Genomic DNA, 16016 nt, shown 5'->3' with positions numbered 1-16016 from the left:
CGCATGATCTTTGATTACTTCATACTTGGCAGCATCAAGCTTCCAAGAAGAGAGGGATTAGATCCTGAAATGTACAACAAAGGTCCTCCTCACCTGCAGCATCAGGCTTTTGTCAAAGTTGTAAGCGCTGGGCCGACCTTCCAGGGTGGAGAAGGCAACGTTCCCACCAGTGAGCGGAGAGATGTCGCTGAACTCGTCTGTGCATACGGCGATCTTCTCATCATCTCCTGGCCGAATGTAACCTTTAGCATTCTTTCCATAGGTCTTCTTACAAGAGGCGCTGTAATATTGGTAAGGCAGCCACGGCCCATCCTCCTCTGTGCGCTTGTAGATGGCAAAGCTCTCTGGCCGACTGGTGTAGAATTTCAATCGTATGTAGGTTATCTCGAAGGCTTTCCCTGTGGAAAACAGAAATGATTAGCTCTGAATAGAATCATAAAAGGAATTAGTATTAAAACTAGATTTAGTGTAGCTATACTGGTAGATTACAGCTGTTACATAAGAGATAAATACTGCAGGGTGATAGTGTAGGGCCCAAGAGCAATGGATAGGAAAAAAAAAACACAGACATAATTGCATTGCAGAAAGAAAGGAAACAGTTGGGGGGGGGGGGGAGTTAATTTCCTGGGTTTCTATGAGGTAAATGAATGTCATTCTTGCAGGAGGAAAATCATACACCCCAGATTATTTTTTCAATATCCATATCATAATGGGCTCCAGTAGTGAAACGCAGGTCAAAGGGAAAGAGAGATACAAAAGAGATCTTTTATTTGCGGAACTCTAAATAAAACCAATGGGGACAAAATCACAGCAGGTAAGTTCCTGGTTGTACTGTCGAATCTGTGGTTGGAATACAGTCTGATGCAAGGTGTGACGGGCAAGCAGCTAATCTCATCAATGGAAGACAGATTGATCAAACAAACCATTAATGAGCGACATGAGAGGCTGAGTATGTCACTGAATTAAACACATTGATTTAATGATATATCTGAATGGATCCAGAGGGCTTATTGGTATATTCTGTGGAGGCCAGGAGAAGAAATGAGGGAGGAAGAAGAAGAAGGACTTTTCATAGATTTGTATTCCCCTTGAGTCAGCTTCAATTTGTGGAAAGAGAAAGTGTGTTCAGGAGCACAATCTTTACATCAAGTGGATCCGAAAGAAATGTGAAGACACACTCAGATTTCCATTGAGGATTATGTTGACAGATTTAGCTGATTTAACTAAATTGCTCTGCAGTTTAGTTGGGATTTTAAGTGCCACTAGGTGGTGAAGTGGCCGGCATTCTCACCTTACAGCAAGATGATCCCCTGTGCAGAGTTAACAGATCTTTACAGGTACTCATTTGAGATTTCTTGGAAACTCTTATAACTGTCCAGATGTGCGAATGTATGTCGAAGTGATTGTCTGTCTCTGTGTTTGCCCTGTGAAGGATTAAAGACCTGTTTATAGTGTACCCCACTTTTGCCCACCATCAGCTGCGATCTGCACCAGTGCCCATGAGCCTCCATTAGATAAAGCTGTGTCGAAGATGGATGGACGGAGAGGCAATAAGAGTAATTTATCTGGTACATTTTCCAGAAAACAAAAAGTAACATTCCTCTTATGTTCCCTCTTGTTCTGCATCGCACAGTGAGATTAATAGAAATTTGTCCTTAATTGGGTTTCCTCTGTGGATAAATACCAAAAGAAGGTCATTGATTGATATTTTAGCAGTTGTCCTAATCAGCTTTTTTCGTCGGAAAGCTGACATCTTATTCCTCAATCCAAAAGCAAACAAAGAATCGATGCTTCTTTTCGATTGAGTGGTGTTATTTCCAGCCATTGTTTACTTGCTGAAGACAGTTCAAACAACACCCTCGGAGTCATATTGGGGAGACTTATCTCCGAGGTGTGAGCACACATTTTGAAATCTGCCAAATGTTGCGCGACTTGGAGGGGGATTAACTGGGCAGACACACACACTGAAGCTGAATGGAGACCCGGGCGAGAAGGAACATGCAGAAAGTCTCTTAACAGCCTTCTACCGGACACTATTGGGTATTTTTTTCTACATCATTAGATACTAAGTCTCAGCTGCACCACATTCGCAGAGCGATTCCATCCGCCACTACAGCCATAATGACATCTGTTGCTTTGCTTTGCCAAGGCAGAACAAGGCATCTCGGTACTCCTGTCTCTGCCGAAATCTCTAATGGTATCTTTCCTGTAGGAGCGCTGAGATCGTTTAGGTTTCATTTACTCCCCACATGAGGTGAGTTTAGCCCTGCTGGGACTAAGGCAAGAGAGAAAGCATCAAAGATCCAGAGACATTTTGCCGGCTATCCCCCGTGAAGATATGAAGACTAATTGCAAATGGTATTTGTATGTTTTTATGCTCAACATTCAATGATCCGTGTTCCGTCCTCCTTCAAAAGCATGATTATTTTAGATGGGCACAGCAGTCAGTATTCATTAGCTTCTGTATATGCACAGCAGAGGGGGAATGTTTTATTACTTTTTTTTTTATTTACTATGCGTGCCAATCAGGCAGAGCAAGAACCAAACGCACAACACAAAGCTGGCAACAATTCTTTTGCTTTATTCTACAAAACGAAAACTAGCTTCAACACATTTCATGGGTAAACTATGGGCAAAAGTGTGGAAAAGTAGAAGGTGTTGGGGGAAGTGGATATAAGTTGGACGATGAGGGCAGGGAGGGCAGATGTGCTGGGTGTGGCAGGAAAGAAACAAGGCTCCATTTGAAGCTGCCTACGGTGAAAAACATCATATACAATGGGATCAATAGACCATGTTATTTTCAAACCAGCTTGCAGGCAAACAATGAACAACTTGAGTTTAACGTACAACCGAAGGACACTTGAACTGTTGGGATTGGAAGTCGCCCAAGTTGTACCTAGTAGTACAGTTCAATTTTGATTATTTAATGTGAATATATCTCCATAAATAAGTGCAATAACGGTAAATAAACTGACAATTTAAAAAAGAGAACCAAAGATTTAACAGCCAAGGTACCTCAGACACAATTACTACCTTCTTCATTAATACCCAACTTGGGAACCTTTTGGCAACAATGACAGCCACAAAAAACTCTTTATAGCTTCTTAGAAGTCTCACATCTGTTCGCTGGTAGTTTCTGGCTCTGTTGCAATGCAAAGCAAGCTTCTAATTTCTAGGCATTTTTCCTGCAACAGCAGATTTCAGCTCCCTTCAGGACTCACTATTTCTAGCATGTTTCTGTTGTGAAACATGACTTTTTAGTCATTTTTCTTGTGAAAAACACAAAACCATCATTTCAGAACAGTTTTTCAAACATCTTGGTAAGTCTCAGATTGAAGTATTCCTTTCATATGTTTTGGCTAGCCGTTAACTGAGGCAGCCACACAGCATGACAGAACCTCCACGTTTAATATTAGGTCAAGGTTACTCTTCCTTATGGGCTTGATCTTGTCATTTAAAGACACAGTGGTGCAGTACATTCCCTAAGAGCGCTGTCGATGGAGAAATACACACATGCGCATGCTGGCAAAGTAGAGACAGCAATTAAGTGTGGGAGTAGGTTGGAATACACAGGGAGAACATGCATGGAAAAGCCACTGAGCCAGGATTCCTACTATTCCACTATGCACCTCATGATATTTCCAGAAAAACGCAATACATTCAATACATAAAGTTTTATTTCCATTACTGCTGGGGGAAAAAGCTCCTTCCAATAAAGATTGTCATTGGAACTGATTTATGAAAAAAAAAAAGAAAAAAAAGAGCTGCATACATTATTACTTACCAAAAAGAAAAAGGGGAAAGTGTGGCAGGGAGAGGAGATAAATGAGGCACACCTGTGAAGCAGGGGGGAGGGGAAAGTGTTGAGATCAGCGACTGAGATGGACTTCCCCAAGGAGAAAATGGGTAAGTCATCCTGCTTTTACACGAGCCCTTCCTGCCTGTCATTCTCCAGCCACGCTCTTTTACCAGCTCACACATGCTTTAAAGCTCTACCTCGAACCCGGGGGTGTCCAAACCTCGGCCCTGCAGGGTTTATGACTCTCCCTGCTGCAACACACCGGGTTGCAATGAGGGACTCATTATTGGGTTTCCTTACAAGCTTGATGGTACAATCATTACATTCAGTTGTGTTGAAGAGGGGACGCAATAAAAAAAACATGCAGAACAAGAGATTTCACAGAGCAGGGTTGATGACCACTCTTCTAACTTTTACGTTTCTCGGTGTCTGTGGACCTCCACATTATACAGAGATGTTAAATCCTGCAGCTCCCCGAGCATGCATATTCCTTGTGTGTCCAATTCTGCAGGGTTTGCTGATGATGCACTAACTAGAGTGCAGGTGTGTTTGTGCACAGAAACACTGAAAAGAAGTAGGACAGGAGCCCTCTTGGAACATTTTCCAGCATGTCAACGTGCATTCAACGAGACATTTCAAGTGAGCTGACCTTGTTTTTATTTTTTTCATATTCATGAACACAATTACGACTATTTCCAGGCACCGAAACTCTACATGTGTTGATAGTTTTGGCCAGCCATTAAATTGGGTTTGATTTAGTTAGTGGTTGATTGAGCGTCATAGGAGGAGGCTTATGAGTTCCAACTTTGTTTTTCTTAATTATTTAAGTTGTTCTTCGGGTGGATTCCACATTTTTGTTATGATTTGGTGACCTTTTTACATGATGAACATAAATCAACTCTTGAATTTATTTTAATTTATTCAGCCCCTAAACTACATACAATCAATTATTTAATCCATTTATACACTTTGATGGCTACAGGCAAGAGGCACCTTGAAGTCTACTGGGCTTTCAATTTGTGTTGTTGATGATTTGGACCAAATGTCAGCCGTCTTCTCCGGCCTTTGTCTGGCCACTAAGCAACGACAAGTTCAGAACCCCATTAGGTGGATTCTTAACATGTTGTCATTGTTTGTTACGATGTCATATCATCATTCACAAGGACTAATGTCAATCGTCTCTTGGGGCCCCCGCCTTCTAGCTTCGGGGGCCTGATGAAATCGACTGATCTTTCTCCACTGCAGAAAGGTCATTATTATTCATTGCTACTCGATGATGATATAGGCTAGGCTAGCTGTCTTTATAAAATAAAAGTAGTATTAATGGGAGTGCAAAAGATTGATTGGATCGCTTGTTTGTATTTTCTCACCGCCCAGTTAATAATACACCGCACATTGTCACACATGCAACAGAGCCAGTGTCTGACAAGCATTGAATATTTTCCATAGTTCACGCCAGACATTGTTTCCCCAATCATTGGAAAACTTCTCAATCAGTAAGTACTACAGCTTTTAAGGCCACGTTTACACCTACCCAGGTTTTTGCAAAAATAGATATTTTTACCCACATATACAGCTGGTTAAGAGCTGCTATGAGCATGCCAAACCTGTAGAGGGCAGTGTCGCGAGAAGCATGAAGATATGATAGCCAATCATGGAAAAAAAACATGACGTCATAAGTTGTGACTTAAATTTCAGCCTAACCCTCTTTTAGATACAAACGGAGACAACAAGTTTTTTTTCTAAATCTCCTCTGCGGCTGGAGTTTGCAGGAATCATCATTTGTGGTAACTCGTAGCTGCGTTTATGAAGAGAAATATAACAGTTTCTTTTTAAATACCCAGGCACTTGTAAACTGTAACTTCAGACAAAAGGCAAATGTGGTGGGTTGTGACATTTAGGAAAAAATAAATAAAAAATACATGCAATGTCATGCCAGAATCCACTTACTGACAATTATAAATAAATTAAATAGCATTTGTTAAAAAATTTAATAAAAAAAAGATTATGTTTTGATAGATGGTTTACTGATACTGATTGATAGAAACTAATTAAAAAAAACAAAAACAAGCCATATGTGAATTCACAGGGTTGATCTAAAATGCCCTTGTACCCCTTGTATTGAATAAAAACGTATTATTAAGTTATTACTTATTATTGTTATTTTTTTGGACAGACTGATAAAATGACTAATGAGATCTATTTTGAAAAGAACAGGACTGAGAGCTGAGGAAGTACGGCGTCTGACCTGCACTGACTCACCCATGTCAAACTAACACAGCTGCACTCGTCGTCCCAGACTGAGACTAAACTCACGTCATGTGGGCTATTACCAGTCTGTGTCCGCCGCTGTTTAATCAACAATCTCAAGACTCTTGCGATCAGCAAACAAACAGATGAGTGGATTTATCTTCTCATCATGCAACGTCTCGTCGTTTGGATGGCAATCCATGCACTCTTACAGAAGATTACGCCTCACGCGTGAACCTGATGCTCTGTCTGTGGCAGCGCCGTGCCCACTGTGGCAGACTTTTATCATTGTTTCACATTGGAGGCAGGATGTTGCTTTACTGCGACGCTGCTGAATGAGAACCAGCTGCAGACGTCACTGTGTGCCGTTTAAAATGCGTCTTTGTGGGAAAAACCTGACCCCAATTCCTCACCAGCAAATCATCTGGCATTTTCTTTCTTTCTTTTTTTTTTCAACCCCCGTCTTCCTCATTATGTTTTGTTTACTCCCCTTGAAGCGGCCTAACCCCCCCCCCCCCCCCCTTTCTCTTTCTACCCTTGCACAGGCCCACTCTGACCTGGCTTCAGTGTGTGTCCCCCTACGTCCTACTGCTGTGTTTATCATCCCTGCATTTGCCTGTATTCCCTTCAGAGGGAGCTTGTTTTGTTTGGAGAGCCAAAAGAAAACATTAATGTCGAAGGCGCCCCCCCACCAGCAACCCAGATGGATCAGAGAGCTCTCATATGGGCTGAAAGGATGCCACACATGCAAAATGTAGGGATACTCGGTTACATAAAATCGTGGGCTGTGAAAAGTTAATCATCCTGCATTTGAGAATACGCAGCCCAGATGGAGACATCAGAGACGCTAGGTTGTAGAAAAACACAATTTTTTTTGTTTTAAGGTAGTGCACCAGGAGCAAAGGTCAAATTGCTCTCAGGCTGGCAGGCGTGTGGGTGGTGGGATTGTCTGAGGAATAACAAACCCTCCAAACACAACATACCTCAGCAGCACCAATGCCGCCTTGTTCTAGAAGAAAAAAAAAAAAAAAAGACGTAGCCTGAGAATACAAACAACAAAGCCCGCAACAACACAGCCAGACATCTGGTTGCGATTGGAAATCAATAGTCTGCATTTGATGGAGCTACTTCCTGCTTTCTGAAAGCACGACACGACCGGACAGAGCGTTACGGACATTTTCAGCCTCTGCTATCGTTTTGTCTCCATCTCTTGTTGCTTTTGAAGCAAAACATCTGACAGTGACTCTCTCTGCTAAGATGGCAGGAAGGTATCGGACTTGCAAAGAATATTCTAAGCGCTAAATACTCCTGAAAAAACACTTGTACACACAGACAGGGATATACACAATGAATTACAAGATATAATCTTACTGTGATTAAGTAGTATCTTGTTCTTTTGATGTTTTTTTTTTTTTTAAAACTATATACTTTTCCTTATACTCAAGTACACCATAAATGATTTAATCTACCGAGCTGCAAAGGATGCTCGCAACTTGACTTAATATTGAAACCTTTTGCATTTTTCTCTTATTTAAACATAAAAATCCTACTTTACCTTCAGAAGAAATGTGCTCTTGCAGACTTTTTAATACGACATGGCTTGTTGGACAAACATGTTTTTAAAGTGAGAAATTTTTTACAAGTCATTTAAACTAAATGTTTGTTGTTGATGATAATGCTGATATTGGCACAGAGCTCAAAGCAGCGTTAACAGCAGTTGTACTCGAGTACAAATCTGTCGTTCATATTCGCACCTACTAACATTTACCAGTCAAAATGTGGCAAATGAAATGTGTTTTTGTCTTCCAATATAAACAAACGGTTAACAGTTTGTCGTCAATTCACTTTCAATAATGTCTCACAGTAGTGACCTTTCCAAAAGTGAGAGAATTGATTTGATTTTCCTTGTACCTCCATGGTTTGCCTCCAACCTCTAGAAAGAGTCAATTCTTCCTTAGTAGATTTTTTTTCAGGCATTATAAATTTACTTTACAGGTACATTATAATTTGAAAACTGAAAAAAATAAATACACATTTTTAGCTTTCTGGAGCGATTTCACTCTGGACTGGTGGCAGGCTGGTGGATTCAATGACTTCTTGTGGCAACCTCAAAATGTCAGGGTATAGTTAAACCATAGATGAATTACCGTGGTTATATATCATCACTCTTATACACTAATGGCCTCAGTCATTTATTCAAGTTCTTTCAAAAATGGAAAACAGGAATTTAACTAAATGCAGATATTTCTAAATAAGTTTGAATTGACATTGAAACCTCAGGATGAAGTGTTTTTTGAGTATGTATTTGTGCCGTGGGGCACAGTTTTGGACTTGAACGCTGGACCTTAAAGACTGAATTGATTAACAGATTGAGCTGCACATTCTATCAAAAGCAATGCATGAGTTATTTCACAGAATGACTAAGTAACTGTAATTAAGTACCAATCTTCCGTGACGCGCACAATACAGCTGATCGGTGTGCAAGCCCAGCTTAAAAGTAGGTTAATCAACATGGGAAATCCTGTGTCTGGAATCTGTGTTTAAATACAGACTAAATTAAATGCATTAAATCTAGTTTCCAGAAAGAAAACATGGTAATTAAAATGAGTTCAGCAATAAAGGGGGATCCAGAGCAATATTCTTCCACTATGCCTGGTGTTCCTATGTGTACGCCTTTGTTCATAGGAGACCTCTGGTATAGACACAGGAGCCGAGCTCAGCAAGTAAATGGATGTGGGAAAAGGTAATTGCACAGAAAGATTTGTATTAATGCTTTGTAACATTAATCGCCGCTGTTTAATTCAGTTATGGTGACAAATGTGGTCTGTTTCGTATTTCAGCAGTTTTGCACAGCATGGTAATGGGATAATGATGGAAATGGCTCAAGCTGGTCCCATACTTTTATATTTATATAGTTTTTTTCTGAAATGAAAAACGTCTAAAATTGCAAATGTGTAGTAAACAAAAAATATGTCAAATGGATTTCCTAAAAAGAGAAGCACATAACCCAGGCTATCCTAAACTTTATTATCCATGTAATTCAAATACTAGGACAGGAAAAAAAAATGCAATAAAACACAATAATGGTGAGTTACATGTGTGCTTTGAACTGTGAAGACTTGAGGACTAAACTAGAGGTCTGCAACCTGCAGCTCTGGAGCCACATGTGGCTCAATGGCCCTTCTGTAGTGGCTCCCTGAAGCTTTCTCAAGATCATACATAAATAAAAATGTTACCCTTTTTTGAAAAGTGCAAATGAGAGTATTTTTTTAAAGAACTCTAATCTATGAAAGGACTTGGAAAAAAAGGGGGAAACAGAAATGAGAAACTCCTGAAACTACTTAAAAAAAAAAAATACTAAAACAACTAGAATTTTTAAAAGAAAAAAGTTTAAAATAGGAGAAAAACGGCTTGAATTGTCAAAATAGTTCAGACTACTAACATTTCAAAATTTGCCAAACAATTGCGGAAAAAGAAGGGTAAAACTGAAATGTTTAATGTTTAAATTTCATCATTGTAATGTAAAATACAGTCTTTGTACATATATTAAAAGTACCTATACCCTTTTTCTTAATTTGGTAAAGAAGCAACAATATTATTTTTGATATATTATGACAAGAATAATTTTATTAAAACTATATATATGAAACTTCATAAGCTATGTTGGACTCATTTTAAAGGTTGAACATGTTTATTTGGGGGCAAAGTGACAAAAACGGACTAAACTGTCGACACCTGTTGGAATATTGATTAGCAAACTTGCATCATTTTTTGTGTGAATGTGGGTTCGCTCCCACAGTCCAAAAACATGCGTTTAAAGTTAATTTGTGACATTAAATCATTTGGTATTACTGCATGGGTGGCGTGTTTGCACGATGATGGGCTGTTGACCTATCCAGGGTGTACCTGCTTTTCGGCTGGGATCGGCTCCAGTCCCCATTGACCCCCAAGTTAGATAACACACACACACACACACACAGAAGATGAATGGATGGACTAAACCCTAAATGTCTAGTATTTATCTTATCTTTTAATAGGCCACACTTTTCCTCATCCCCATTATAGGATAGTTGCAACAGATGTTTATCCTCAGTTTGATAGAGAATAGAGATAATCCCGTCCAGCCAAAACAAGTACTTTATTACCCAATTACTTTGCTGCATTTCTTGATTGCAGCTGTATTAAAATGGGTGATGGACCACATTTTCAATTTTTTTTTTGCTTTCAGCGCATATCTGCGATATTTCTCTCCCTCGGTTCTCCGAAAAACTTTCATCAAAGTAAAGTGGAAATTAACATAATTTAAAGTGACAGTGCACTTGCTGACCAAGTCCCATGCAATGCAAAAAGGACTCTAGCTGGGGGTTAATGAAATTTACCTTCCCTGAAAAAGTAAGTGTGCCTTTTGAATTCCAAATGCACTTTATGTAAATGCTTGGCTAACTTCGTCTGGTCCTGCTCTCCTTATTGTCGACTTATTCCTGTCAGATTCAGGGCTTTTCTTTAAAATCTGAGCCGCTTATTTCTTCGACTTTCTTAAGAAATATAAAAAAAATATATATATATTTTTTGACATTCACTGTTTCTTCAGCAGCAGGTTACATCTGATGTAAAGTGTGGATAGGTCAGGAAGGTCACGTTGCAGCTGATTTGCAGCTATGGTGTATGAAACGCAAGTCTTCTGTGGTCCAATGTTAATGATTATTGGCCGTGGAATAAATATTTCTGTGTCTCAACACGAGGAGGCACTGAAACAATAGTTACAACAAACTTTATGATTCATCGGTCTATATTTTCAATGTTATTTGTGCTGAGTTTCAACAATAATGAAGCTCATCAAATAGAAATGTTGGTACCGTTGACCAAAAAAGTAAAGACGCACATTATAGCAAGAGAGTACACAACATTTCTGACAGACGAACGCACGAACATGACTTCGAACGAACACAAAGTCATGTAATAGTTACTTTCGCAAGCAACTAGTCACAGTGACTACTCTAAGGAAGTGCAAAATATTTTTACTTTTCAGCACTGGTCATGGCTGAATAACCACTGTGAGATCAGTTAGTATGTCCTCCAGTAAACCCCACCAGATTCTCAGACCTTCTGAGTATGTGCTCACAAATTCTCAGTCTTAGCTTTATCTGTTGCCAAAGTGTTTTTCATGAAGACAGCTCAAAGGCCAGGCTGCCCAATACAAATCGTGTGCTGCTCAGCACATCTGTTTTGTGTTATGAACTCCTTACAAACAAAGGTAGATATTAGTTGCAAGGCAGAGAAAAGTGAAAAACAGAGGACTCCCTATTACTACAAGGGATTGATTCGAGAGTCTCCTGTCAAATACTTGATTATACGTGCATTGTGCTCATGAACACATTGAATGTTGTCGACCTTAAATGCATGAACTGAGGCCACAACTGGACTCACAAGCACACTCATACTTGACCTCGATCACACAGTCTGTCCAGAGTAAACTCCAAGTTGAGGAAAGTCGAGACCTGATAAATTAAAAGGGCGGTCGCGCTGGAGCGGGGATGTGCTGCTGTGTTCTTACCAAGGTGGAGGGTGAGGTTGACAGAATTGGGGTGCTGGATGCCGTAGAACATGGACTGACTCTGCCACCACGTGGGCTCGTCGTTCCTGTTGAAGTCCGTCAGGAAGCTGACGTCGTGGCTCAGTGCTGGATCTGATGCGTCGCAGCTGTGGCAGGAGCGCGTTGAGCCGGTCTGCATGCAGTAGTCCTCAGGCGGGGAGCCGCACACATTGGATGCCACGACTGTGCGATTGAAGGCTACGTTTTCGAAATTGGGCACGCAGCGGGTTGGTATTCCCTCGTCGTCGTAGCAGGAGTCGATGGCGGCCCGGACGGCAAGGTGAAAGTGCAGCGAGAGGAAAAGTGGCAGCAGAAGAGATGCATCCATGTCTACAAGCAGTCGTGTAGTTTGACACAGAGATGCTGATACCCTAAAACCTTGATTTTAAAAGAAATAATCCAACATCAGGAAGTTGGTCCTGTCCAGAAATCCTCTTTGTGTGTGTGTTCTGCCTCTGCTGGATCTCAAACATATGTTCTCTCTTTGTGGACTGGAATGAAGTTTATGCAGGAACTCCTCACTTCAGGAGCCACATGAGCCAGAGGAGGGACTGGGGTGGGGGCTGGAAGATCAAACCTTCCTTTAAACCTCTCCATCTGCTGGTCAGCAAGGACATTACACCACCTCCACACGTTCAGGGGACCTGGATGACTTAAAAAAAATAAAAAAGTATAAAAATCTGACTGGAAAAAAGTAATAAATCCTACAACTTAGCTGTTTAAATATTGCAGCGCGGTAGTTGGTACACCTCCGGGTATTGAGGCGGTGAGTAGCAAAGCACCTGCATTCACCACTTACGGAACACATAATATCATCGATATGGTGAAAAATGGAGTTGGCAGTCAGCCCACAGCAGGATATTCTGGTAAATGCTGACTGTGGAGAATCGCAGTGGAAGGCTTCAGGTGCTAAAGCTGTCTGGAATATTTCAGCAGGTACGGGTCATCTCCATAAAGGGATGTCCCCCCAGAGTTGGTGTGACCTGAAATCACTTATTAATAAAAAAATAGAGTGAAGAGTGAGCTTGCGTAGTAAGTTTGGGGGGCGGGGGGCAAATCAAGGTTTTTTTTTTTGTATTTTCCAGACATTGAGATGTAAAATACATAAATAAACCACAACCGGTGGGATAGTGTAAATGTGCATGTTAAATTCTGCTTGTCTATTACAGGTATATTGGCAACAGGTTAAATTCAAGATTGAAGTGAACTCGTCATGGATGTGCACACCACTGAGGATCAATAGCTTTGATTGACACTCTCTAGCTTTCTATAATTTGTTAATTGGTGAACCATTATATAAAAACCCATTAATGACAAAACTGTAGTAAAAGCTCTGCAGAGGGTCAAATGAGGCTCACGTGGTACAAATAGGAGTCTAAAACTTAAAAAAGAGACAATAAATACCATTTTTCTATTTCAACATCCTGCTAATCCTAATTGTCGTCTCGGTTAATTCATGAAAGCATTCACACTGAAGGCTCCAGAATCCATGCAGCCTCAAAATCAACAAGCTTTAGCTATAACATAAGCTTAAAAATTTATCACTGGGGCAAATATTATTTCAAATATTTATTTTTCTGTACATGCTAATGTTTTAAATGAACTAAAATGAAGAAAACCTATTATTGAGCATACATTTTTCCAAGCCGGGCCTGAACTAAAATGACACTGCTGCATAGCACTCAATTAGAGACCATATGTGGTTTAAACTTGCTGCATAGTGTCACAAATTACAAGGTGCATAAATAGTTAAACCCGATAATAGATTGGCGACCATGTCCAGGTGGATCCTGCCCTCGCCCATAGTGAGCTGGGATATTCTCCTCAGATGGATAAATGGGTGGATGAGGAGTAAATAGGTCATTCAAAAGGTGATCATTCATAGAAATGCCGCAAGAAAGACTCTTATAAAATGTTATTCTGCGGGCAGCTTTCTTCTGTTCTTTTTTTTGGTTAATATAAGAAAGGGCTGCGATTCTGGATTGACATTTTCTCCCTTTGCAGCGACGCTCGCGTTCGTTGTTGTAAATTCACAGACTGTTGTGGAGGAGAAGGCTCATAAACTTTAAATGAGAGGAATCGGGGAGGTGGGCATTATACAACTGGATACACTGGAGGTGAGCATCAGTGACTTGAACTCTGAGATAAAGGGAGTCTGCGGACTGTATTGAAAAGTAGTAAAGCCATGAGCTGTCTGAGCTGTGGACGACCAGTTACTCTCCCGTGTTTCGGACCATTTGCAGGAGTGTTACTGCAAACACTCGGAGGCTTTTTTTTTTTTTTTTTTAATTTTAAACACAGGCTAAGAACCCACAATAAGCTTGGAACAGTATTTGAATCCAGAGATGGTTTGTTCAAGGAGTTGTGCAGTATGCCCAGTTAAACAGGGCCAAGTTGGCTTTTTCGCCAGTGAGAGTCACAAACGTAGAGATATCAGATCGGAGTCAAGTCTGTGAATGCAGAGCTGAACCTGAGAGGCATTTAAAGGTGTTAAAGCAGACAGTGTGTCTTTTTTTTGTAAGATGATGCACTCCAGTGGAAATAGGGAAACCTCTACAAACATGTTATTGCACTTTAGATGTGAACTGCGTTCCAATCCCTCCTCGTGGTATCTCCACACATCTACTTATTCATGAGTTGCTTGATAAGCTGCTGGTCACCCTAATCATTTCTGCACGTCATATCCAATACAAACAAGTTCACAAAAGGATTGAAGAGGGCTTAAATATCCATAAAAACAGTAGTATCATATCAGATGTTCAAAGATAGACATTTTTGATTTTTAAAAAAAAAGGTGTATTTTCCAACCTAATTTGATTTGCATTTTTATATTTTCAAACGGGGTTATATGTGTGGTCAATTTTACGTCATTGTCCAGAACAGTTGTCCTATGAATTTTAATATTTAAAAAAAAATATATATATATATTTAGTTGATTATTGACATTCAAGCAAATATTTATTGGGGTGTGAATTTTTTGCATTTAATTTTTTATTTATTTGTATTTAATTTTGGCATGTTTAGTTCTCCATACAAAATGAAGGAAGTAATAATTAAATAATTGTTTTGTGTTGTTTGTTTTGTACCTAAAATGAATTGGAATTCTAATGAATTAATGACACATGAGTAATTGTTAAATGGTGTCATCTATAGTCCAGTCATTGTTTGAGTAAAACAAATGACATTCTGATTGAGTCGGATTCTTCCAGAGGGTTAAATGATTTGATTCAAGTGATGAGTAAAGCATATTAAGAAGGAAATAAAAGTAAATCTATTAAAGTAAAATGGGAAAACAAGCTTGAGGTTAGAATTACAGATGAAGATTTATCCAATATGTGGGGGAATGCACAACTCGACCAGTAGAAGAATGTGCTTCTTTATTGCAGAAAAAAAGAAAAAGGAAAAACAACAACAACAAGCAATTACATGTCCAACAGGTATGCTGGCCAAACTAAGAAAATTTTGATGTGCGTTTTTTTTGGAACTGCCTGAAAATAACACACATATTTTGGGGAAAGTGAAGAATTAAGACAAATATTTGGACACAAACTAACCAAGAGCTGTTTGGCTCTAAATCTACGTAGAATCCTTGAAGGAGTTTTCGTACAGAATTAGAACTATCTGTTAAAAATACTGTTGGTTTCAAGCAAGAATGCAAAAATGTTAAATTGATGTAAAGAAGATCAGTGCCTCTTGGAAGACATCTTTGTGAGTTTGTGAAACGCAAACACAAATACTGGGGAACAAATTTGAGAAAATGGCCTGTATGCAAGACGAAAAGTTGGGTATGATAAATGAGCGATGTATAAATCTGTCTTTAAGGCTAGTAAAACAAGAACATATTTACCAATTGGCTTTGGTTCTTGAGTTTGTATTTCTGTTTGTATATAAAAATTTAACTGTGTGTGTGTGTGTGTATGCGGGGGGGGGGGGGGGGGCAGAAGTGTAACACAAGCTATCATTGAATAATGTGTATTGTTTTCGCAATCCTATTCTGTGAGTGATTAAACTCCGAAAAACGAAAGCGAGGGAACATTTAAAGGAGCCGCAATTACAGATGAAAATATGAAATATCTTGTGAAGTGTTTGACAAGGGACTGTTTGAATCCGAAAACAGGAAATGGAAACAGTGAGAAAGCTGTCATTAGAGAGACCGCTGCGAAATGCAGAGAAGAGGCAGGTAGTGTGCACAGACGCGTTTGAGTTCGGTGCATTTATGATCCCGGTGGGATTTATAGCAAAGTCTTCCTCATATCTTCTTGTGATTGCCTTGATTTATTGGGGCTCTGTCAGTGTGCAGGCAGAAACACTGTGAAAGGGACCGCGTCAATTTGCAGTGAAATCCTCGACTGGATTTGGCTGAGAGAGGCCCTG

General features: G+C 39.8%; 1 protein-coding gene across 1 annotated transcript in view; it reads right to left on the bottom strand.

Moving 5' to 3' along the window:
* The window catches only part of lamc3 (laminin, gamma 3), a 131429-nt gene extending 119267 nt beyond the window's left edge, over nucleotides 1-12162 (bottom strand). Inside the window, exons 1-2 of the mRNA XM_080476718.1 lie at nucleotides 11604-12162; nucleotides 94-398 (exon numbers count right to left, since the gene is read on the bottom strand). Coding sequence (XP_080332844.1) covers nucleotides 94-398; nucleotides 11604-11970 — 672 coding nt within the window. The 5' untranslated portion in view covers nucleotides 11971-12162. The remainder of the gene's footprint in view (nucleotides 1-93; nucleotides 399-11603) is intronic.
* Between the last annotated feature and the right edge of the window lie 3854 nt (nucleotides 12163-16016).

Source organism: Lipophrys pholis (assembly GCF_963383615.2).
Source record: "Lipophrys pholis genome assembly, chromosome: 12".
NCBI lineage: Eukaryota > Metazoa > Chordata > Actinopteri > Blenniiformes > Blenniidae > Lipophrys > Lipophrys pholis.
This window is presented reverse-complemented; position numbering and strand designations above follow the sequence as displayed.